A 23,331-nucleotide genomic window follows, 5' to 3' on the forward strand; every position below is an offset into this window, starting at 1 on the left:
GGGGACATCGCTGTCCCCAGGCTGTGCCAGGGGCTCTCTGGGTGCCACATACCCCCATTTGGGGTCGGACAACCTTCCCTTTCCCAAATAACCAGGCCATCTCTCCGCACCATCCTTATATTGGTTTTAATACCCACAGGAGCACAGAGAGAGGGGGGGGTTGGGGCAACTCACACCCACGCCAAGCCTGCAGCAGGTTCTGCCTTTCCTGGGAGGTGCAAACACCCCCCTGCACCCCAGGACGGGGGCTGAGCTGCAGCACAGCCTGGATGTCCCCACGTCTCCCCAGGGTGTCACAGCACGAGGACCCTCAGGCTGGAGGTGGCAGAAAGCTGGAGGTGGCATCGATCGATGCCATCGCCAGCCCGTGGTTGCCCCCAGATTTTGATTCGGTTGTGACTCCAGGAGCAAAACCCACCCCTCGTGCTACATTTTGGGTCACAGTCGGTTCTTTTTCAGGGGGAAAGGAGTTATTTAGCTTTTAGGGGTTCTTTGTACAGATATAAAACAAGCAAGGAGGCTGATGCCCAGCAGAGAGGTTTCATCCCGGTGCCATCTCCATCTGCGCCAGCTCCAGGGCCCAGGGAGGTGGTGGCTTCTGTCCTGGGGACTCACTCAGTCCTCAGGGGGCTGAACCAGACCTGGAGGGGGGACACAAGAAACCCCACGTGAAGGGAAAGCCTCAAAAAAAGCCCTTAGCAAGTTTGTGGATGACACTAAGCTGGGTGGAAGCTGGATCTGCTGGAGGGTCGGGAGGCTCCAAAGGGATCTGAACAGGCTGGATCCATGGGCTGAGACCAACGGCAGGAGGTTTGACCAGGAACTTGGGGCACAACAACCCTGAGCAGCTCCAGCCTAGGAGAAGTCTGGCTGGAAACTGCCTGGAGGAGAAGGACCTGGGGGGGTTGGTTGAACAGGAGCCAGCAGGGGCCCAGGGGGCCAAGAAGGCCAAGGGCATCTTGGCTTGGATCAGACCCGGCGTGGCCAGCAGGGCCAGGGAGGTTCTTCTCCCTCTGGCCTCGGCCCTGGGGAGACCGCTCCTCGAATCCTGGGGTCAGTTGTGGGCCCCTCCCCACCAGAAGGATGTTGGGGCTCTGGAGCGAGTCCAGTGGTGGACGAGGTGCTGAGGGACATGGGTTAGTGATTGCTGGGAATGGTTGGACTCGATGATCTGGTGGGTCCTTTCCAACCTGGTGATTCTATGATTCTATGAAGAGCACATGCTTTGCGGGGACTGGGGTGGGGAGCCCCGCACTCACCGGGGCGGCAGAGCAGCTGGGGGAGCTCCCACGTCCCGTCCTCCTGGCAGCGGATGGTGGGCGAGTGGCGCTGGACGAAGCCGCGGTGGCACTGGTACCGTGTGATGGAGCCGATCTCATAGCGCTGCTTTGGTTTCCCGAAGGCGCGGGCGTTGCTGACGGCCGGGGGGGGCCCACAATGCACTGTCAGGGGGGGAATAACAGGTCGTCACAGCCAGAACCCCCAAACTGGAGCAACAACCCCCCGAATAAACCCAAAAATAGGTGAGGGTCCCATGCACAGGACTTGTTTTCCCACTGTGGGGATGAGGAACCCCACTTTGAGGTGGTGGCTCCAGCACAAGGATGCAGGAGGGGGGGTCAGAGCTTACCCAGCCCCATTTTGCAGGTGTAGGAGAGGTGGTAGTTGCAGGGCACGTCGCTCCACTGCCCCCTGTCATGCCACACGATGACCACGCAGTTCTCCCCAGAGAGAAAATAGCTGTCGGGCTGCCCAGGGTGCCAGTTCTCGTAGAGCTGGGGGGGGACAGGGTGCACAGGGCACCCCAACACACCCTTTAGTGGAGGGGGGAGAGCACCTCAAAGTGCACCCACCTGGCTGTGACACCCCTGTTGGGAACTAGGTCGCATTTCCATGGTCTTGGGACCCCAAATCCTGGGGCTGCCTCACCCTGGGCACCCCCCGAGGAGGTTTCAAAGCCTCGTCCCAAGGTTAGACCCATTCCCAAGCGATGGAGAATCGTAGAATCATAGAATCATGGAATCACCAGGTTGGAAAAGACCCACCGGATCATCGAGTCCAACCATTCCCATCAATCACTAACCCATGTCCCTCAGCACCTCGTCCACCCGGCCCTTAAACCCCTCCAGGGAAGGGGACTCAACCCCCTCCCTGGGCAGCCTCGGACACTGCCCAATCACCCTTTCCATGAAAATATTTTTCCTGCTGTCCAGCCTGACCCTCCCCTGGTGGAGCTTGAGGCCATTCCCTCTCGTCCTGTCCCCTGGCCCTTGGGAGAAGAGCCCAGCTCCCTCCTCTCCACAACCTCCTCTCAGGGAGTTGCAGAGAGCAATGAGGTCTCCCCTCAGCCTCCTCTTCTCCAGGCTGAACCCCCCCAGCTCTCTCAGCCGCTCCTCTTCTTCTCCAGCCCCCTCCCCAGCTTCGTTGCTCTTCTCTGGACTCACTCCAGAGCCTCAACATCCTTCTTGTGGGGAGGGGCCCACAACTGACCCCAGGATTGGAGGAGAAGGATGATAGGTGACTGGGGAGAGGGGGATTCTTCTCCTGGGGGGGTACAGGAGGGCTGGGACCCCAACTCACCAAAGGGCTCCCGTCGGACCACTGGAAATCGCCCTCGATGGTTCGGTCATTCAAGCCAATCCACTGGTACTCCCTGTACTGGTCTGGGGTGCAAAGGGGTACTGGGGGCACAGGGGGGGCACAGCCAGGCCTCCCAGCACCCCCTGTCAGGAGGGGCCCCAAGGGGGCTGGAGGATGAATTTGGGGAGGTTTGGGGTCTGGGGGGTGAGGGCAGGGAGGTGAGGGATGACCCCAGTCCTGCAGACGAAGGGGTGCTGGGAGGTTTGGGGACTGGGGGAGCCCCGAAGGGGGTGGGGCTGGCCAGGAGAGGGCGACAGAGACCCGTGTCCTCACCATCCTGACAGGCCCTGTCCATCCCTGCCCTTCCCTGTCCATCCCCATCCATCCCTTCCATCCCCGTCCACCTCTGTCCACCCTTGTCCATCCCTGTCCATCCACCCCTGTCCATCCATCCCTGTCCATCCCCGTCCACCCTTGTCCATCCCTGTCCATCCATCCCTGTCCATCCCTGCCCACCCCCATCCACCCCTGTCCATCCCCATCCACCCCTGTTCATCCATCCCTGTCCATCCACCCCTGTCCATCCCCGTCCACCCTTGTCCATCCCTGTCCATTCATCCCTGCCCATCCACCCCTGTCCATCCATCCCTGCCCTTCCCTGTCCATCCCCGTCCACCCCTTCCATCCCCATCCATCCCTGTCTATCCATCCCCATCCATCCCCATCCATCCCTTCCACCCCCATCCATCCCTGTCCATCCCCGTCCATCCCCATCCATCCCCGTCCATCCATCCCTGTCCATTCCTGTCCATCCATCCCTTTCCACCCCTGCCCATCATCTTTCTCCATCCTTGTCCAAATCTGTCCAGCCCAGCCCGTCACTCTTCCCCTCCCTCTCACCATCCAAGAGGCTGATGAGCATCTCCCCACACCCCCCTAAACCCATCGTATCAGCGATTTCCTTCCCTCTTTCCTTTCTTGATCCTCCCCAGGCTGCATCTGCCCCTTCCTCGGCTGCTTTTTTAGCCTAAGGTCAGCTGGGGGATGCTGAGGGCAGAGCTCCAGGGTGAGGATGCAGCCAGGTTGAAGATGTCCCCACGTACCGTTGATGAAGTCCTGCTCTTCAGGGGTCAGGATGGTGGCCAGGTGCCCCCCGTAATGCCTGCACTGGCTCTCCGCATCCTCCCAGCTCCTCCGCGTGGAGAAATACTTGTAGCAGGCTCCTTGGAAGCTCTCCCAGCCAGGGCTGCACTTCTCCAGCGCTGAACCATGGGATTGAGGGCCAAGCAGGGAGAGAGGAGAGGGTCAGGGTGATGGAACTCAACTCACCAGCAAGAAACACCCCCCCAAAAAACTGATTTCCCCACATTTATGTCTCCTGGACCGCTGGTTTGGCCGTGGTGGGACATGAGGGACTCACGTCTTTCACAGCTGCTGCCTCCGTAGCCGGGCAGGCACAGGCAGGTGAGGTGGCCGCCGTTCTCCGTGCAGGTTCCTCCGTTCAGGCAGGGGTTGGGGATGCAGCCACCTGCAAGGCACATGGAGCCGTCCTCACCGTGGGAGCTCCGCGATGGGCAGGACCTCATTGGTGCCCAGCATCGTTCCATCCTCGTCTCTGCAGCGAGGCCACTGTGGCCACCAAGTCTGGGGCAGGAGAAGGACTCGGGTGCAGAGCAACGTGCCTGGATCCATCCCGTCTGCCCTCGGTGGCCGCGGGATGCACCCGGCTCTGCCATCCCAGCCAAGAGTTGGCTGGGCTTGGGGCTTTGACCTCTCTGCAGGGCACGGGGATGTGAGCTGGATGCTCTCATCCTCCCCATCCGTGTCGTGCCAGCCCCTGGTCTTCTCCTGCCATGCTGCTTTCCCCTGGAGTGACGCAGCAAACGTGTTTTGGGAGGGGAGGGTGCGAAGGATGAAGCCTTCAGCACATCCCAGCCTCACATCCTCGGCTTGGCAGCAAGGTGACCTCACGTCTGTCCCTCTCTTGTCACCTCCAGCCTGGCCAGGGCTGATAACTCATCTGTCCCTGACCAGCACGTCCCCACCAGCCCGTTACGGTCATTAAGGTGCCCGGAGCACATCGTGTGCTCCCGTTCCCGGCTCGGAGCGTGATTAAGGGCTGAGATGGAAAGTCCTTGACACCTTCCAGCCTAATCGAGCCCATTTAATGGTCCTTGACTTGGAGGAGCTGCGCCAAGGACAATGCTGCCCCCTCACCCGTCCCCAGACGCCGTCACTGGCTGGAGACTCGCTCGGGACACCCAGCTCGTGCCCAGCAGACCGAGGCGTGGAGCGGGACGAGCTATTTAGGGCCCTGACGTCACCCGGCTGGCTCTTTCTCCCCATCCATCCTTGCCAGGGCAAAAGCAGACGTCCCACAAGGTCTGGAGCATCACCCACGCCACAGGACCTGGGGGACAGGGTCCTCTCCGCTGCTGCCACCCTTGCAGGGAACCAGGAGAGCAGACGGGGCAGCGTTTGGATGCTCTGAGGAGCATCGGAGCTGGGAGCATCCCAGCAGGGGGACCGGAGGGTGACACCTCCCCGTGGCAGCTCTTGCACCCACCGCTCAACCATCTCAACCCCTTATAGGGGGGCAGGATGACTCGGGGGACTGGAACGACTTTGGGGTGCTTGGCCATCGAGTGTTGCATGAGGTGGTGGGCTCTTGAGGGTCTCTGCCCCCCATTATCCCCCTCCCCGTGGCTCAGGAGCACGAAGACCCCCCTGCTCATGCCATGCAGCATCCAGCCCTCGTCCCACCACCCAGAGCAACCTTGGAGGGCACAAAGGGACCCCAAAACACCCCTCCCCATCCACCCCGCTCCCCGGGGGGCTCGCGGGATTAGTTCGTCAGTGGGAGAAGGCAGCAGGCGCAAGGACGAAGGGAAGAGCTAGGCGAGGTGCTTGTTCTAGAAAGCATTTAATTCCCTTTATTAGTCCCACCAGTTAGTCAGAGCCGGGGTCGGGGCCGCCTGCTGATTAACTTTGTTTTTCATGGAAACAGTCATTAAAACACTTCACAGAAGTAGAAGAGATTAAAGTGCATGCAGAGCTCAGACCGATTTGTTTGACAAATATGCGCTTCTCCGGACCTGGAACCTTCCCTTACCCAGCCGAGGAGGAGGAGAAAGAGAGAGGAAGGACAGACGGACAGAGGGAAGCAGAGCGCGAAGGAAAGGTGTTGGCTCGTTCTAGGGCCAGCGAGCAGCCAGGAGGGCTGCGCCGAGGGCCAGGGCGCTGCCAGCGGGACCCCCGGGCGAGCCGGCCCCGACGCTGGCACGTTCGGTGGGGAGAGCGGGTAGGGGGGTGCTGGGGGTCGAACCCCCGAGTTGGGTCCCCGCTGGGGCCACCCCGGAGGCGCTGGGATGGGGAGAGGCGAGGCCATCCCTGAGGGTCCCACCTGGTTCTCCGGGAATGGCTGAAAGGAAACCCTCCACGGTTGAAACGGAGGGAGCAGGTTGTTCTTCCTCCTCGTCTTCGTCCTCTTCCGAAGGAGCAGCCAGCTTCGTGCGCTCAGTGCTTGGGGTTTGGGGAGCAACCTCCTGGCCTCCCGTGCCCAGCTCCGCGTGCCACGGCGTCCCCGCCGTCGCCTCCACCGTGGACATGGTGCTCTCGTCCACTGGGGCCACGGGTGAGGGGACCCATGGGGACCCCGACTGCTCCTCTGCCTCCTCCTGCGGCCGCGAGGGCGTGGGGGGCAGCGGGGACACCGCGGGGCTTTCGGACACGTCTCCCGAGAGCTCCGCGTCTTCGGCGCTGGGGACAGGGGTGCTCACCCCCTCGGACTCGTGGCCGAGCCGGGGGGTCCCACCGGGCTCTCCGCTCTCTGTCAAGGTGGCAGAAGTGGCACCGGTCGGCGTTGTCACCCGGTGCCCGGGTGGCCCAGGGCTGGCAGGGCGTGCCGGCCGCCCCACAGCATCCAGCGGGCGTTCGGGGCGGCACGTGGGGACGGTGGGTTGGGGGGCCTGAGGAATCCCCTCCGCAGGTTGTGGGTCACCTTCTGCTGGGGACGCGCCACCCGGGGATCCCTCTGCGCCCGCCCGTGGGGCCGTGGAGAGCGTCTGCGTGCCGGGGGCTCCGTCCGGCTCCACGGGGTCTCGCTCCACCGACGGGCTCCCCAACGCCGTTCCCTGTTCCTTCTCTGCAAAGGGCAAAGCGGAAAGGCAGTGAGATGCCAGCACCCAGGAGCCGAGCAGCCCACGGGGGCCACGGGCATCACCCGCGGCGCTGCACCCCCTGCCCACGGCCGGCAGAGCCGGGAGGGTGACGCCGGCGCAAGGATGCAACGGGGAGAGAGAAATGGCCTGTGTGACGTCCCCTCTGAACCGGCACCGCAGACCGAGCTCGGTCTCAGCCACAGTGAAGCCACAGCCCCTCACCGCGGCGCCTGGGCTCCTCACCCTCCGGTCACCAGCACCTTTCTCCAGCTCTTTGCATCGCTAAACCACAGTCCAGCTCCATCCCTACGTGCTGGACCCCATCCGAGGGCTGGGACAGACAGACACATGTCCCCACACCAGTGACTCGTGCACAGCCCTACACGGAGACACCGATGCTCCCTCCTCGAGCGGAGTGGGATGACCTCTCCTTGCAACCCCAGCGCCGCTGGCCCTGTGGCTCCTCTCTGCACGCTGCCCAGCTCTCCATCTCGCCCCATCCTCCGCTTAGATTTAGACTAGACATTAAGAAGAAATTCTCCGTGATGAGGTTGCCCAGAGCAGGGGTGGCTGCTCCATCCCTGGAGGTGTCCAAGGCCAGGTTGGATGGGGCTCGGAGCCCCTGATCCCATGGGAGGTGCCCCTGATCCCATGGATTGGACCTGGATGGGCTTTGAGGTCCTTCCAACCCAAACCATTCCACGATTCCTCGTTGGGGAACGGGCTCCCCAGTTCGGCAGCAGAGCTAAGCGGGACGCCTGCCTCGGGGACCTCTGGGGCTCGCGGGGACGGGGGCAGCAGGGGTCGGGTGACCTGAGGACACGGAGGTATCTAGCGGGGGGTGCCCTGGTGCGTCTTCGGGGGACGGGCTCGGCTTTTCCAGCTCCGCGTCCTCAAAGAACGGGACGGCGTATATAGCCCCTCGCGACTCAATCTCCACTTGCGCTTTGGGCAGCTGCAGCTCCTCCAGCTTTTCTGCCACTGTAACAATCTCCGGGAGGCCCTCGGGCTCTCGGGCTCCGTATTTTCCTGCAGCCTCAGGGAAAGAGTTTGTCCCTTCTGTGGGCAGAAAGAAAGGGGGATATTACTGCCTGGTCCTGGCCAGGTAGAGTCGCCCTCGCCCCGGAGAGGGGCTGGAGCCCTGGGGACACCCTGGAACCCCAGAGGGGAGCCAGCTCTCCTCAACCTCCCCTTTCCCCTCTAAACAGGGTCAGCGTGGGGCAGGATCAGGCCCTCCCCAAGCCCTGGTGGAGCCAGCAGTGCCCACAGGTCCTGAGCCCTGATTCTCCCCCCAAGGCGATGCTGATTTCCACCACCAGCCGTGGCCCTGGAGCCAAGCTCCAGCCTGGTTCCCCCACCAGCTGCTGCCCAGACAAGGTTTGAGGCTTTGGCAGCAGTTCAGGCAGCACCAAATTTTACACTCTCAGCATTTTCTGCTCATCTCGTGCCCTTCCCGGCAGCATCTCTCCTCTCTTCTCCTCGTCCCCCTCTCAAGGGAACCCTAAACATCGATGCAGCCCCATTCCCACCCCGGGGAGCGCAGAGGTCAGGGGGGAGTTAGTGGGTTACGGGACTCGCGGATTCACGGGACGGGTCCATCCTGCCTAACCCAGGGGTTTCCCTGCTGAAAGATGGGGAAACTGAGGCACGGAGACACACAGCACCCAGTGCATCCAAGGAAGAGCAACCCCATCCACGAGGCCCCGTGGCCCCAAGGGCACAAAGAGAGACACGGGACCAAGAAGGAGGCGTGGAGGGGCAGCTCGCCCTCGCTCCATGCCTGTCATCCTTGCTCATCCCCTCCCTGGCAGCACAGGCAGCTCAACCCCTCTGCCCGTGGACCTCGATTCCTATTGACCACCACGAGCTCTCATCCAAATCTCTCCAAAGGGATCTGAACAGGCTGAGACCAACGGGATGAGGTTTAACAAAGCCAAGTGCCGGGTCCTGCCCTTGGGGCACAACAACCCTGAGCAGCTCCAACCTAGGAGAAGTCTGGCTGGAAACTGCCTGGAGGAGAAGGACCTGGGGGGGTTGGTTGAACAGGAGCCAGCAGGGGCCCAGGGAGCCAAGGCGGCCAAGGCCATCTTGGCTTGGGTCAGACCCGGCGTGGCCAGCAGGGCCAGGGAGGTTCTTCTCCCTCTGGCCTCGGCCCTGGGGAGACCGCTCCTCGAATCCTGGGGTCAGTGCTGGGCCCCTCCCCACAAGAAGGATGTTGAGGCTCTGGAGCGAGTGCAGAGAAGAGCAACGAAGCTGGGGAGGGGGCTGGAGAAGAAGAGGAGCGGCTGAGAGAGCTGGGGGGGTTTAGCCTGGAGAAGAGGAGGCTGAGGGGAGACCTCATTGCTCTCTGCAACTCCCTGAGAGGAGGTTGTGGAGAGGAGGGAGCTGGGCTCTTCTCCCAAGGGCCAGGGGACAGGACGAGAGGGAATGGCCTCAAGCTCCACCAGGGGAGGGTCAGGATGGACAGCAGGAAAAAATGTTTCCCAGAAAAGGTCACTGGGTAGTGTCCGAGGCTACCCAGGGAGGGGGTTGAGTCCCCTTCCCTGGAGGGGTTTCAGGGCCGGGTGGACGAGGTGCTGAGGGACATGGGTTAGTGATTGATGGGAATGGTTGGACTCGATGATCCGGTGGGTCTCTTCCAACCTGGTGATTCTATGATTCTATGACTCTATGAAACCCAACCTTGCTGCTCCCGGCAGCCAGTGGGGACCCAGCAACACTCCTCCTGGACAACAGGAACCACTCGGGAGCTGTTCCCACACAGCTCACACGGAGAACCGATGCGTGGAACGTCCCTGCTCTGTCACAAAGTAGTGACGTGCCGCGTTGAGGACATGCAGGGCATCCCTACTCCACTACTGAGACCATGCAGAGCATCCCTCCTCTGTCATGAGGGATCAGGACCATGCAGGTTTTCCTCTCCCCGACACGAGATTTTGGCACGCAGGATGGAGACACTGCAAGGCATCCCTGTCCTACCACGGTAGCTTGATGTAGGTGATGGAGAAGGGTCAAACCACCCCTGCTCTATCATGAAATCATGACACGGGGATCCTGATGCGATCCCAACCCGATAAAACATCCCAGCTCTGCAGCACCCAGTGCTCGCGTGGACTGGGACCGACACCCAGCACCTTCTGGGCTTCTCCACCCGTGCCCGGAGGCTTCTCAGAGCCTCACGCAGGAGCACCTGGGGGCCGAGGGCTTGCCCCTCTTTACCTCGGAAGCAGTACGCATCGTATCTGCTCTGGGCATCGGGGAATCCCGTCTGGTTGCGGAAGAGGAAGATGGTTTTGACGCCCGGCAGAGCCCCGCCGCAGCGTTCCCGCGGGGTGACGATGGGGTAGCGGACGCTGCCGTCGGCCAGCCAGCCGGGGCTGCAGGCGTCCAGCCCCACGCTCCAGGCGGCGTAGAGCTGCCCTGTGCTCGCCAGCTCCGCGCCCAGCGCCCGGCATCGCGCAGCCGCCTCCTCCAGCGTGAATTTGGCTGGGGCCGTCTCCAAAAAGATCTCCCCTGCGAAGAGAGGAAGGAGACGGATTCAGAGCTTGGGGCGGGGGGGGGGACACAGGCTCCGGGAGCCCCTCGCCTCCTCCGCTCTCTGCACGACCCCAGGAGTTGGCTCGGGGAGGGGGATCTCCAGCGTGGTCCTCACAAGGAGGAGCACGAAGGGCTGGAGAGCCTCTGCCTGCCTCCCTGCTAGCATCCCTGAACATCTCCGCTCTCCACGGAGAGACAAGCATGGGGTGGGCACGGCCGGAGCTCTGGTGCCGTGCGGGACACGTGTCCTTGCAAAAGAGCCTTTAAATCATCCATGAAAGGGGCTGGAGAGGAGCAAATCCTTGCCCTGCACAGTACGATCCACCTACAGGATATTTCAGAGGGGATCTTCAAGCCCAACGGAGGATGCAATGGGCTTTGTGTTCGTTGGAGACAAGCCATGCGCCAGCTCCCGATCGCCCCATCCCGGCAACACGTCCCCGCCTGGCATCGCCCCAACCGACCCCACAGGCACCGAGGAGCCTCGTTGGGATCCAAAAGGAGGAACTGGACAGCCCCAAGTGCAACCAGCCAGGCAGGATCTGCCCAAGATGTAAGATCAGCAACACCCCAGCGCATGCAAAGCGCAGCGTGAGCTCGCCTGGACCCCAAACCAGCACGCGGCGCTGAACCCTGAGCATCCTCGAGGGATGCAGCGTCAGCTGCTCTGAGGAACGGAGCCCTGCACCCCTCAAAACCAAACCAGGGATGTTCTAGGAAGCAGCTCAGCAAGACCCTGCATGTCCACGTGCCCAAAGCTTTGTGGGGCTTAGAGGTTTCAGAGCCAGCACCCACGGTTCAGGGTGTTTTTTCCGCTTGGGTTCCCCACGGGTTAAGGGGTTGAGTTAGCGCGAAGCAGAGCGGGGCAGGACGGGGCTGGCAGCACCGCAGGCACCTGGGAGGTCCTCGGCGTAGCAGTACACGTCGTACATGTCCTCCGGGTCCACCACCCCGTAGTTCCTCACCCCGGGGAAGCCGTTCATGTCTCCGTAACAGGCCTCTCGGGGCGTGTGGATGGGGTACCTGGGGCAGGAGAGCACAGCTGGCGTCTGGCACGGGGGCAAAGGGGGAGGCGGTGGGTGCGATGTGAGGGTGGTGGGGATGCCCACCTGACGGTCTGGTCGGCGATCCAGCCAGCGTCGCACTGCTCGTAGCCGCCCAGGTAGGCAGCGTAAAGCTGCTCCGGGGTTGCGATGCGGGCACCGATCCTGGCACAAGCTTCCTGAGCCTCGGAGAAGGTGTAGGCGTAGCGCATGGAGCCCTCCCGGTAGTGAAACACCACCCCTGGGTGATGGGAGGAACACGGTGTTGGGTAAAGGGATTCAGGGTACCCCCTTGAGCAGCCCTTCACCCATCAGGGTCCCCCCTTTGAGCAGCTCCCCATCTACATGGGGTCATCAGGCTGCCCAGGGAGGGGTTGAGTCCCCTTCCCTGGAGGGGTTTAAGGGCCGGGTGGACGAGGTGCTGAGGGACATGGGTTAGTGATTGATGGGAATGGTTGGACTCGATGATCTTTTCTTGGGTCTTTTCCAACCTGGTGATTCTATGATTCTATGATCTGCACCCAACTGCCCCCTTGAGCAGCCCCCCAGCCTTCTAGGTGCCTCCAGCCCCGGGTTCAGGAAGAGTTTACAGAGCCAAAAGTGCATCTGGGCAGGATGAATCTGCGCCCACCACCCCAAATCACAGAATCACAGAATCACCAGGTTGGAAGAGACCCACTGGGTCATCGAGTCCAACCATTCCCATCAATCACTAACCCATGTCCCTCAGCGCCTCGTCCACCCGGCCCTTAAACCCCTCCAGGGAAGGGGACTCAACCCCCTCCCTGGGCAGCCTCGGACACTGCCCAATGACCCTTTCCATGAAATATTTTTTCCTGCTGTCCAGCCTGACCCTCCCCTGGTGGAGCTTGAGGCCATTCCCTCTCGTCCTGTCCCCTGTCACCCCTCGCTCCCCGCCCCGAGGTACCTTTGACTTTGAGGTCGAGGATGTCGTGGCCGTCCTCGATGCCGTGCTGCACGTCGCAGCGATAGATGCCGGAGTCGTTGGGCCGCAGCTCGGTGAGCAGCAGGCTGGCGTTGCTGTAGCGCTGGTGGAAGATGGGCAAGGAGGCACGGAAGCGATAGTCCTCGCTCACCTTCACCCTGTCCCCCCGGGCTACCAAGATCTCCACCTCCCTGCCCTCAGAGATGAACGTCCACTTGACCCGGGGGGTTCCCAGCACCGCTCGGCGCCCTCCTGGACCAGCAGTGGGTTGGGGACCGAGGTAGCTGATGAGGCAGGGGATGGTGATGTCGCCTGCCAGCACGGCATCGAGCGCCGGGTGACGTGGGATGGAGACCTGCAGAGCCTTGAGGTCCTCTGGGTGGGAGAAGAGAGGAGCCGTGAGCGGGATCCGGCGTGGGTGCTGCCCCAGAGATCCCCAGGTGATGCCGAGTTACCTGTGCCGTCTGCGGGGCCAAACACCTCCGGGAGCACCGCGGGGACAAACACCCAGAGGAGCAGCAGCGGGAGGGCTGAGGCCATCCTCTGCCCTGCAACAGGGGGAGGAGAAACCACCAGCTGGGCTCAAAATCCCAAAATATAGAAAGATGAAATGGTTTGGTTGGGAAGGGACCTCAAAGCCCATCCAGTCCCACCCTCTGCCGTGGGCAGGGACACCTCCCACTGCATCAGGGGCTCCAAGCTCCATCCAACCTGGCCTTGAGCACCTCCAGGGATGCAGCATCCACCACCGCTCTGGGCAACCTGGCCATCCTCACAGGAGAACGTTTGTCCTTAAGATCTCATCTCCATCTCCTCTTTTGCAGCTCAAAACCATATTCTCCATGACCAAGAGTCCCTCCCCAGCTTTCCTGGAGCCCCTTTTAGCGCTGGAAGCTGCTCTAAGGTCTCCTTGAAGCCTTCTCTTCTCCAGGCTGAAGAACCCCAACTCTCCCAGCCCTGCCAGATGTGGAGAGGTTGGGGTGAGAGCTCAGCCCACCTGTGCCAGGTGAGGGGATGCACACGGCATCGCGGCACAGAGGGAGAGACTGGCTAACCTGGACCCTTGGATGATGGGAAGGAGAGGGAAAGCGAAGGAAATGTGCTGTGGTTAACAAGAGAGAGCACGAGCAACTCATCCCTGTTCCCATGGGGACAGCAAAGCTCAGCCTGGCCACGCCGGCACGGAAAGTTTGAGCCCAAACCTCAGTGGGCAGGGAGGCGATTCCAAAGCCGGGGCTGCGTGTGCCGAGGCGCCGCGCTGGGAAACCTCAGAGGGGATTGTACGAGCTGGTGCTGAGCACGAGAAAGGGGAACGAGCCCTGGCTGGGAGGCGAGAGTGCAAGCAGGGCATGCACGTACGCGCTCGTGCGTGCGTGTGGCATGCACACGCGTGTGCGTGCGCTCGTGCATGTGTGCGCGGAGCGGGTTGTGCGAAGGGGGCTGAGGTCAGCGAGCTGCCGAGGGCACACAAAGCGCAGGGCGGAGGAGGGGAGGGAAGGAGCAGGAGGGCTTCTCTTTGCCATTCAGCTCACGCCGGAGGTTCCCCACGCGCAGGCTGGGAAAAGCGGACTCGAGCAAAGCCAGCATTATGTCCCGCGCCTCGCGGAAGGCTGCCTGGCACAAAGGGCTCTCCCCAGCAGGCTGGGACCAGCGCTGAAAGGAGAGCCCAGTGGCTAGCACGGCCATCACCACTCCCCAGCCCTCACTGGTGGATCCCCGGGGATGCCGGGCATGTCACGAGGGGCTCCGGCTGCCCACAGCCCCTTCCAGCCATCCTGAGGATCAGAGGATCATAAATGGCTTGGGTTGGAAGGGACTTCAAACCCATCCAGTCCCACCCCTGCTATGGGCAGGGACACCTCCCACTACATCAGGGGCTCCAAGCCCCATCCAACCTGGCCTTGAACCCCTCCAGGGATGGGGCAGCCACCCCTGCTCTGGGCAATTCGGGACCTCCCCGTCCTCATCGTGAAGAATTTCTTCCTAACATCTAATCCAAATCTGCCCTCTCCAATTTAAAGCATTAAGGATGCTGGGGATGCAGGGAGAAGCCCCAGCGCGGTGCAGGGGGGCACAGCCCGTGTCCTCACCCTCCTCTGCAGATCATAGAATCATAGAATCACCAGGTTGGAAGAGACCCACCGGATCATCGAGTCCAACCATTCCCATCAATCACTAACCCATGTCCCTCAGCACCTCGTCCACCCGGCCCTTAAACCCCTTCAGGGAAGGGGACTCACCCCCCTCCCTGTTCCAGTGCCCAGTGACCCTTTCCATGGAATATTTTTTCCTGATGTCCAGCCTGACCCTCCCCTGGTGGAGCTTGAGGCCATTCCCTCTCGTCCTGTCCCCTGTCCCTTGGGACTGGGACTCAAGGGGCTGGGGGGGTTCTTCAGCCCCCCCTGTATCAGGGACAGACTGTGGGGTTCCCTGAGGATGCTCCACGCGGGTCCCCTGGGTTACACCACATCATTCCCCTGGGTTACACCAAACCATTCCCCGAGACAGGAGCACAGTGACCCTGAGACTCCCAGCAGCTCTGTAATTGATGAGCTCTTTGCGCTGCATTGATTTCGGCAGCCACAGAAGCAGATTTGGCACCTCCGCGGCTCAATCTGGGCCAGGTCGTCGGCTGCCAGGGCCGAGCCTGAGGAGAGGAGAGGCTGAGAAGCCTGAGGAGAGGCTGTCCTCATCACCTGCAGTGCTCCCCGACTTTATCTACGGCACCAATGCAGCAGGGAGAGGGTGTGAAAACACCCCCAGCACCCAGTGCCACAGACATAGAGCCCCCAAGACCGTGCACGATGGATTTACAGCTCCTGGCACCGTGTGCCATGGATTTACTGCTCCTGGCATCGTGTGCCATGGACACAGAGCCCCTGGCACCATGCATCATGGATATACGGCTCCATGCACCACACCCCATGGATGTACAACCCCTGGCACCACATCCCATGGATGTACAACCCCTGGCACCACATCCCATGGATGTACAACCCCTGGCACCATAGGCAATGGACATTTAGCTCCATGCACCATGGACCTACAGCCCATAACACCAAGAATCATGGACCTACAGCCCATAACACCAAGCACCATGGACCTACAGCCCATAACACCAAGCACCATGGACCTACAGCCCCTGGCACCAAGCATCGTGGTCACAGAGCCTGTAGCACCAAGCAGCATGGTTGTACAGCCTTTTGAACCCCGCACCACGGATGTTCAGCCCCTAGCACCATGTACCATGGTCCTACAGCCCTTGGCACCAAGAATCGTGGTCACACAGCCTGTAGCACCAAACACCGTGGCTGTACAGCCCCTAGAACCATGCACCATGGTCCTACTGCCCTTGGCACCATGCACCATGGATGTTCAGCCCCTAGCACCACATACCATGGACCTACAGCCCCTAGCACCATGCACCATGGTTGTACAGCCTCTGGTCCCACACACTGTGGACGTACAACCCCTCTCACCACGCACCATGAACATAAACCATCATGTGCAGACCACAAACCATCCCCTTCCCAGCAGGAGCCCAGCGTGGGCAGCCAAAGTCTGATCACCCAGGACCTGGCTGGTGGTGCCAGAGCCGAGCTGGGGGACTTTCTTTGCTCCATCCGGATCATTTAAATTCAGCCCCACGGCTCTGGAGCAAGAGACAAAACCTCCCTGCTCGGCGGCCGTGGCCGGGGTCCAGCGCGGGGGCTGGCTGGGTCCCCCCCGAGCAGCCAAGCGAGAAAGGTTTTTGTCACAGGCGCCTTTTCTTCCCGTTCCCAAGGCGCCACGGTGGCGTGAGCAGCGGCCACGAAGCACCGGGGAGGAACTTCAAGGGCTCAAACCCTGCAGGAGCGGGACGAGCAAATTTCTGCTCCCTTCTCCCACCCATCCTTAACTGGGAGCAGGGTGCCAGCGCTGGGAATGGGATGCAGAGAGGGTTAAAGCAAGTTTCATCCTGCCTACAGGCAACTCCTGAGGTCCTGGAGACCCGTTATGGCAAGAGAATCCCATACGTCACGTCTGGGGTTTGGGGTTGGATTTTGAGTTGGGTTCTTTTATCCTACTTGCCACAAACGGAAAAATGTTTGAGTCCACACGTCAGGAAGGAAAAACTGGGAGAAGGACTAGGGAAAGGTGGCCAAAAGGCTTGGAGAGAGGGGCACGGCTGCAACTTGTGGGGCTCGATGAGCTTCAAGACCTTGGAGCTTCAAGACCTTGGAGCTCAGGAGCTGCCAGGGACAGACCGAGACCCAAGCACACAGTGGGACCAGTTAACCTTCATTTCCATGGGAAACCAGGTGGAAAATGGAGCTGAAGTCTAATTTGGGACAAGAGCAATCTTTCTTTCTCCCCTGAGCTCGGCTTTCAGAGGTGTCTCCTCGGATCCCGTGTGGTTTGGAGCTGCAGCACCTGGTCCAGGGTGGGAGGGAGGCGATGCTGCAAGGGGAGAGCTGAGGGTCAGATCCCTTCCCACCTCCAGAGAGGGGATTTTTCTCCTCCAGGGTCCCTTCCACGTGACGGTTGCTCATCCCTGCTCCCAAGGTGCCCTGCCAGCCCGCAGCGAGCCGGGGGGGAGGGCAGGCAGCCGAGCGGTGGCTTTCCAGGGATGCTCAGCTGCAGAATGAGTCAGCAGCCACGGGCAGAGAGGCTGGACCCGCTCCAGGCACAAGCAGGCAGCCCCATCCCCACCGGGAAAGAGCTTTGGACACCCTCCTGCCACGCCGGACGCTCCCACGTCCCCATCCACGTCCCCATCCACGCGCGCACGTGGCTGCCTCCATCGCTACTGGTCCTGCATCCCTGCATCCCAGCTCCATCCCCACGGATGCGCGTGGGATGCTCGGAGGGACCCCCAGAGTGGGACCCGCCAGCTGCCCTGGGAGGGGTTCGAGGGTTTGGGGACACGCTCTGAGCGAGGGATGAAGCCAGAAGTTCTCTGCAGCCTCTTGGCAGCAGCCGCTGGCAGAGCTTGAAAGGCCGGAAGCAGGTGGGGAGAAGGGGGGTCCCTCCGGCTGCCAGGACCCCTCAGCCCCCCCAATCCTAGCAGGGAGAAAGGGGCTCCTGGCTGCAGGGCTGGGATGTGGGGATGTGACCCCTCAGCCCAGCAGAGGATCTGGGGGAGCCCAAGGAGGGTCCCTGGGGAGATAAAGTCACGCACGGAGGGGTGGGAGCAGACCCTGTAGGAACATGAGGGTGAGTGTGTTGCACGCACAGGTTTGCATGTGCACACAAAGATTTGCACGCGCACACAAAGATTTGCACGCGCACACAAAGATTTGCACGCGCACACAAAGATCTGCGCATCCATCCTCACCTTTCCCAGCTCTGGGGCTCCGTTGGGGAAACTGAGGCACGAGGTAGGTGCGGGAGGAGGATGGGATGGAGGATTGGGGGGGGTTGGGACCTCCTGACCCAGGGGTCCCCAACCCCTCTGCTCGCTCCCCAGTGGACTCACAGCTCATTCCTCCCAGCATATCATCACCCACTCTCCCAGTTTCCCCAGTTTAAACCCATTCCCTGAAAAGCAGCCCTAAAGCACCCCAAAAGCAGCCCTAAAGCACCCCAAAAGCAGCCCTAAAGCACCCAGATCATCCTCACGCCCCCACGCACGCATCCAGCGCCTGGAAAAGACTCCGAACTGAGGCAGAGGGAGTTTTTCCCACCCTTCCAGCAGCCGAAAGGAAGAGCAACAGGTTCTGGGTTGGGATGGGAGAAGTCAGCGTGGTGGGAGAGGAGGGAGGTTCAGCCAAAACCAATCCTGGATGGGATGCTCAAGGGCAGCACCTTCACCCCAGCGGATGAAATGCTCTGGCTGCGGGATGAGAAGGGGATGGCAGCAAACTACCCCAGCCTGGGGCATCCCACAGGGCGCCTGGGATTCATATCAGGGCTGCTCAGCCAGGAAAAGCCACGAAAAAGTCATAAAATGTTTGCATTTTACCCCCAGCCCCTCTTGTGCCCCTCACCAGGACTTGGGGGATGGAGCCAAGAGAGCCTGGGAAGGATGGGGAGATGCCTGCAGCCTCCCTGAATCCTGGGCTCTTCATCCCTGCAAACCTCTCCATGGAAAGCAGCAACGCAGCCGGCGCAGGAGAAGGGGGAGCTGCACCCCTGTGCAAGCCCCTCCCCAGCTCCGTGCCTCAGTTTCCCCTTCCACTGCTACCCTGACTGCAGCCTCCTGGGGACCAGGACCCAGCCAGATGGTGAGAACCCTCCACGACGGGACCTCCAGCTCCTTATCCAGAGTGAGGATCCCACGGGAGCAGCTGATGAAACAGCCCCCCAAGTCCCCCTTATCCCAAATCCCTTCGAGCTCCGGTGCCAGCTGGACATCAGGACAGGCTAAAGTCCTTTTTCCATCCAACTTAGCAGCAAATCCCCCTCTCAGCCCCTAATTTTCCTTTGCTGCTGCAGAGCCAGTGCCGGCACGAGCTGATCCACTGGAAAAAAAAGAAAAAATCACCTTGCAGAGCGACGCTGTCCTCCAGGGGGGATCGGTGACAAGGACAAACCACCCCGAAGTGGCACCGCGGGTACCACCAGCCTCCAGCATCCTTCCCCGCGGGGCCGGAGGATGCTCTGCTCCCCGTAATCCCGCATCCCGCGGCCAGCGAGCAGCGGGAGAGCTCTCAGCATCCCCACGCCGGCTCCCCTCTCCTCTTATTTCCTCCAGCGCGGAGGTGAAAATGGAATTACTAGCGCAGTACGGCAGCGTCCACCAGCCAAACCCACCTTGCTCGGGACGCGCCGTCGCTCTCCTTCGCCGCGAGGGAAACGAGGGGAACGGGGGGATCGACAGCCCCGGGAGGGTCTCCCCTCGTCCAGGACCCCTGCGTGGGGCTGAGATGCAGCTTCTCCGGGGCACAGCAGGCAGCAGGTTGGCAGGGAACGAGCTCCACCAGGCATCGAGAAAAGAGGAGTCTTCTGTGCGTTTGCCCGTGTCCTCGACTCTTTTTTTCCTCCCTTCTCCTTTCCCTCCTCCTTTTATATTTATTCCTTCCCCTAATTAAGAAGGGAGTGGGGGGGGATGAAATTATTACCGTGTTGGCAGGCGCTTCGTCCCTCCCCTTCCCTCCCTCCTGGCAGCTGGTAAAGGCACCACGAGATGCTGAGCGCCCCGAGAGGAGGATGCTCAGCCCAGGCACCGTATTTAACCCGATGCAGCAGAACCGGAGGAGATTCCCCTCAGCACGACGCAGGAATCCCCTTTGCCTGGTTCTTTCTGATATTTGGCAGCTTCAGCTGGATGGTGAGGTGGCCACAGCTTGGGGCTTGGTAGCCAGTGGAGGCTTCATGGTGCAAAACCCCCTTTGCAGCGAAGCCAGGGGAGGTTTTACATGCAAAACCCCCTTTGCAGCGAAGCCTCATCCACATCACAGCATCCCAGGATAATTAAAGCATCATTAGCACCCACGTGCTTTTTTGAACCAGATCTCACTCAAACTTTCTCAGGTGTTGGAGACACCTGGGGGTTGGGGGGGAACCAGCACACAGCCTGCTAGATAATTGCTCGGGTGAGTTTGCAGAAAGCCACAGCTCCTGAGCAGAATTAATCATTCGTCACCCTGGGAAATAATTAGAGGCAGAGGAGATCGGTCTCGTTAGCGGGTGATGCAAACCGCAACGCTCTGCCCTCGAGGCAGCCGCATCACGGGGTGGGATGGATGATGGGATGGACGGCAGGACGGACACAGGGATGGACACCAGGACAAAGGATGCTCTCCAAAGGGATCTGAACAGGCTGGATCCATGGGCTGAGACCAACGGGATGAGGTTTGACCAGGAACTTGGGGCACAACAACCCTGAGCAGCTCCAGACTAGGAGAAGTCTGGCTGGAAACTGCCTGGAGGAGAAGGACCTGGGGGGGTTGGTGGAACAGGAGCCAGCAGGGGCCCAGGGGGCCAAGAAGGCCAAGGGCATCTTGGCTTGGATCAGACCCAGCGTGGCCAGCAGGGCCAGGGAGGTTCTTCTCCCTCTGGACTCGGCCCTGGGGAGACCGCTCCTCGAATCCTGGGGTCAGTTGTGGGCCCCTCCCCACAAGAAGGATGTTGAGGCTCTGGAGCGAGTGCAGAGAAGAGCAACGAAGCTGGGGAGGGGGCTGGAGAAGAAGAGGAGCGGCTGAGAGAGCTGGGGGGGTTTAGCCTGGAGAAGAGGAGGCTGAGGGGAGACCTCGTTGCTCTCTGCAACTCCCTGAGAGGAGGTTGTGGAGAGGAGGGAGCTGGGCTCTTCTCCCAAGGGCCAGGGGACAGGACGAGAGGGAATGGCAGCAGGAGGGCACAACCCTTATTAGACATCAGAGAATCCCCACCCCTACTTGCAGCCCCAGCAGCCGAGGGCATGGGAAGTGTTCCGGGGCCCCACAGGGACCTGATCCAACAACCACAGTCCCAGCTGTACCAGGCTGAAAGGGCCCTGATGCCCAGCTGTGCTGCCTCCTCCTCCTCCTCCTCCCCCTCCAGGCCTGCTTGAAGCCACGTAGCTGCGTCTGCCCTGTGCCCCGTGCCAAGAGCACCCACAAACCTCCTGCTGACCCTGCCAACGGCCAACCCAGATGGACCTTCCTGACCCTGAGCATCCTGAAAGGCCATGGACATCCTCTTCCAGAGAGGCTTATGACCCCAAGCATCCCCCCAGGAATGAGGATGTCCCATCTCAGGTGGACCCTGATCCCGAACATCCCTCAGGGATGAGGATGTCCCACCTCAGGTGGATCCTGACCCCAAGCATCCATCAGGGATGAGGATGTCCCACCTCAGGTGGATCCTAAGCACGCCCCTAGGGACAAGGTTGTCCCACCTCAGGTGGATCCTGACCCCAAGCATCTTCCAGGGATGAGGATGTCCCACCCCAGGTGGAGCTTGAGCCTGAACATCCCTCAGGGATGAGGATGTCCCACCTCAGATGGATCCTGAGCGCCCTCCTAGGGACAAGGATGTCCCATCTCAGATGGATCCTGACCCCAAGCATCCCCCAGGGATGAGGATGTCCCACCTCAGATGGATCAGAGGGGAATGAGGTCGAGAAGGAAGGAAACGCTCCCTCCCTGGCGCATTTCCCATAGACGTGGGCACTGAGGGCCTCCTCGTGGCAACCACCAATATTGGGGACACCCTACGGGGACCCAGCAGTGAGAGGCAACTGGGAGCTGGTGGAAAAGCCAAGACATCTGGATCCAGAGCAGATGCAGTGTGGAAAGGAGGAGGAGGAGGAAGAGGAGGAAGAGGAGGAGGAGGAAGAGGAGGAGGAGGAGGAGGAGGATGAAGGCACGTGGCAAGTCTCCATCGCTCCCCAGAGCTGAATTACGCGACCTCAGCGCTCCCTGTGCTGCTTAATGGGATTAGAGGCAAAGAAGAGCTGGGGTTGAGGAGCCAGACAGGATGTCTGGCCGGAGATGAGCTGGGAAAGCGATGCCTGCGGAGACCCCCCGAGCCACAGGGCATCTCCCCCTCCCCACCAGCAAAGAATCGGGATGGAAAAACGCTCTCCCTGCTGTGCCGAAGGGGTCCAGGACCCGTTATCGCAGCTCCCAGATGTGGTGGGTGAGGGGATTAAGGGACCCACCAGCTCCTGGATGGAGCAAGGTTGGCTCAGGGACAGCTCTGGGTGGCCTTTGCCAGCAGAGGGGACTGTTGCTTGTCTCTCCAGAGCCTGCCCCTTGCAACAGCTCAAGAGGGAATATTTACTCTTTTCCTCCTTCCCCTGGTGAGGACAGAGCAGGGACCCCCATGAGAAAACCTCTTGCTGGGACAGAGAGGACCAGGAATAAAAACTGGCAGCAATTCTGTCCCCAAATCACGTTTTCTTGCCTCTTTTGTTCACGGAAACTTCTCAAGTCTGAATTTTTTAGCCTCCTCCCCTCGCCAGCCCGCTGCCCTCCCCCCACAATAAATCAGCCTGGGGGCAGAAAAAAAAATAGAAAATAAAACCCAATAATCCCCAAACGCTCCCCGCGAAGCGATTCGTAACCCCAGCGCGACGGCTCGGGTGAAGGCGGTGAGTGAAACCAAATGTCGAGCCGGCGCTTGCCAAGTGTCGGAGGCTGCTGGTGGAACCGGCGGCCACTGCGAGTCCTCGTTGGGCTCCCGGCTCCGCTCGGCGCCTCCCGCCGCGCACATCTGGAAGGGAAGAAAGATTGCAGCTGGGCACAGCTGGATGCAGAGCCCCAAGGAGGATCTGGCCAGGATGTGCTGCTTGGAACCCCACCAAGGTGGTTCTTCAAGTGCAAAGGGGTCACTGGATCCATCCATCGAGCTCAAAGCTGCCCCAGACACGGATACAGCTCAACCACGGCTTGAGCTGAGCCTAAAACTGCCCCAACAACTCTGGGATCACTCAACCATGGCTTGAGATGAGCCCAAAACTGCCCCAACCACCCTGGGATCACTCAACTGCGGCTTGAGCTGAGCCCAAAACAGCCCCAACAACACTGGCACCACTCAACTGCAGCTTGAGCTGAGCCCAAAATGCCCCAACAACACTGGGATCACTCAACCACGGCTTGAGATGAGCCCAAAACGACCCCAACAACACTGGGATCACTCAACCCCAGCTTGAGATGAGCCCAAAACTGCCCCAACCACCCTGGGATCACTCAACCACGGCTTGAGATGAACCTAAAACTGCCCCAACAACACTGGCACCACTCAACCCCAGCTTGAGCTGAGCCCAAAATGCCCCAACAACACTGGGATCATTCAACCACGGCTTGAGATGAGCCCAAAACGGCCCCAACAACACTGGGATCACTCAACCACGGCTTGAGCTGAGCCCAAAACTGCCCCAAGAACTCTGGAATCACTCAACTGCGGCTTGAGCTGAGCCCAAAGCTGCCCCAACAATTCTGGGATCACTCAAACACGGCTTGAGCTGAGCCTAAAACGGCCCCAACAACTCTGGGACCACTCAACTGCGGCTTGAGCTGAGCCCAAGATGCCCCAACAACACTGGGATCACTCAACCCCAGCTTGAGATGAGTCCAAAACTGCCCCAACCACCCTGGGATCACTCAACCACGGCTTGAGACGAACCTAAAACTGCCCCAACAACACTGGCACCACTCAA

The 23,331-nt window shown here is 60.8% G+C and overlaps 1 protein-coding gene across 1 annotated transcript; it reads right to left on the reverse strand.

The window, feature by feature from the left end:
* Positions 1-300: 300 nt before the first annotated feature.
* On the reverse strand, positions 301-19,019 carry BCAN (brevican). The gene is made up of 14 exons (XM_069878384.1): positions 19,002-19,019; positions 12,722-12,814; positions 12,249-12,641; positions 11,387-11,561; positions 11,173-11,300; positions 9,960-10,253; positions 7,512-7,799; positions 5,984-6,724; positions 4,001-4,108; positions 3,684-3,842; positions 2,581-2,663; positions 1,631-1,775; positions 1,260-1,442; positions 301-641 (listed from the first exon to the last, which is right to left on the reverse strand). Exons 2-14 carry the CDS (start codon positions 12,804-12,806, stop codon positions 616-618), a joined length of 2,808 nt encoding a protein of 935 aa, XP_069734485.1. The 5' UTR covers positions 12,807-12,814; positions 19,002-19,019; the 3' UTR covers positions 301-615.
* Positions 19,020-23,331: the final 4,312 nt, after the last annotated feature.

This window comes from Phaenicophaeus curvirostris, chromosome 29 (genome assembly GCF_032191515.1).
Source record: "Phaenicophaeus curvirostris isolate KB17595 chromosome 29, BPBGC_Pcur_1.0, whole genome shotgun sequence".
Taxonomy (NCBI): Eukaryota; Metazoa; Chordata; class Aves; order Cuculiformes; family Cuculidae; genus Phaenicophaeus; species Phaenicophaeus curvirostris.

Excerpts from the sequence above, each read along its gene's own strand:
- BCAN (XM_069878384.1), bottom strand. The coding sequence starts at position 12,806 with ATGGCCTCAGCCCTCCCGCTGCTGCTCCTCTGGGTGTTTGTCCCCGCG. Across the intron at positions 11,562-12,248 it reads CCTCGACCTCAAAGTCAAAG|GGGTGGTGTTTCACTACCGG; the intron begins GTACCTCGGGGC and ends CCCATCACCCAG. Across the intron at positions 1,776-2,580 it reads GGTCCGACGGGAGCCCTTTG|CTCTACGAGAACTGGCACCC; the intron begins GTGAGTTGGGGT and ends GTCCCCCCCCAG.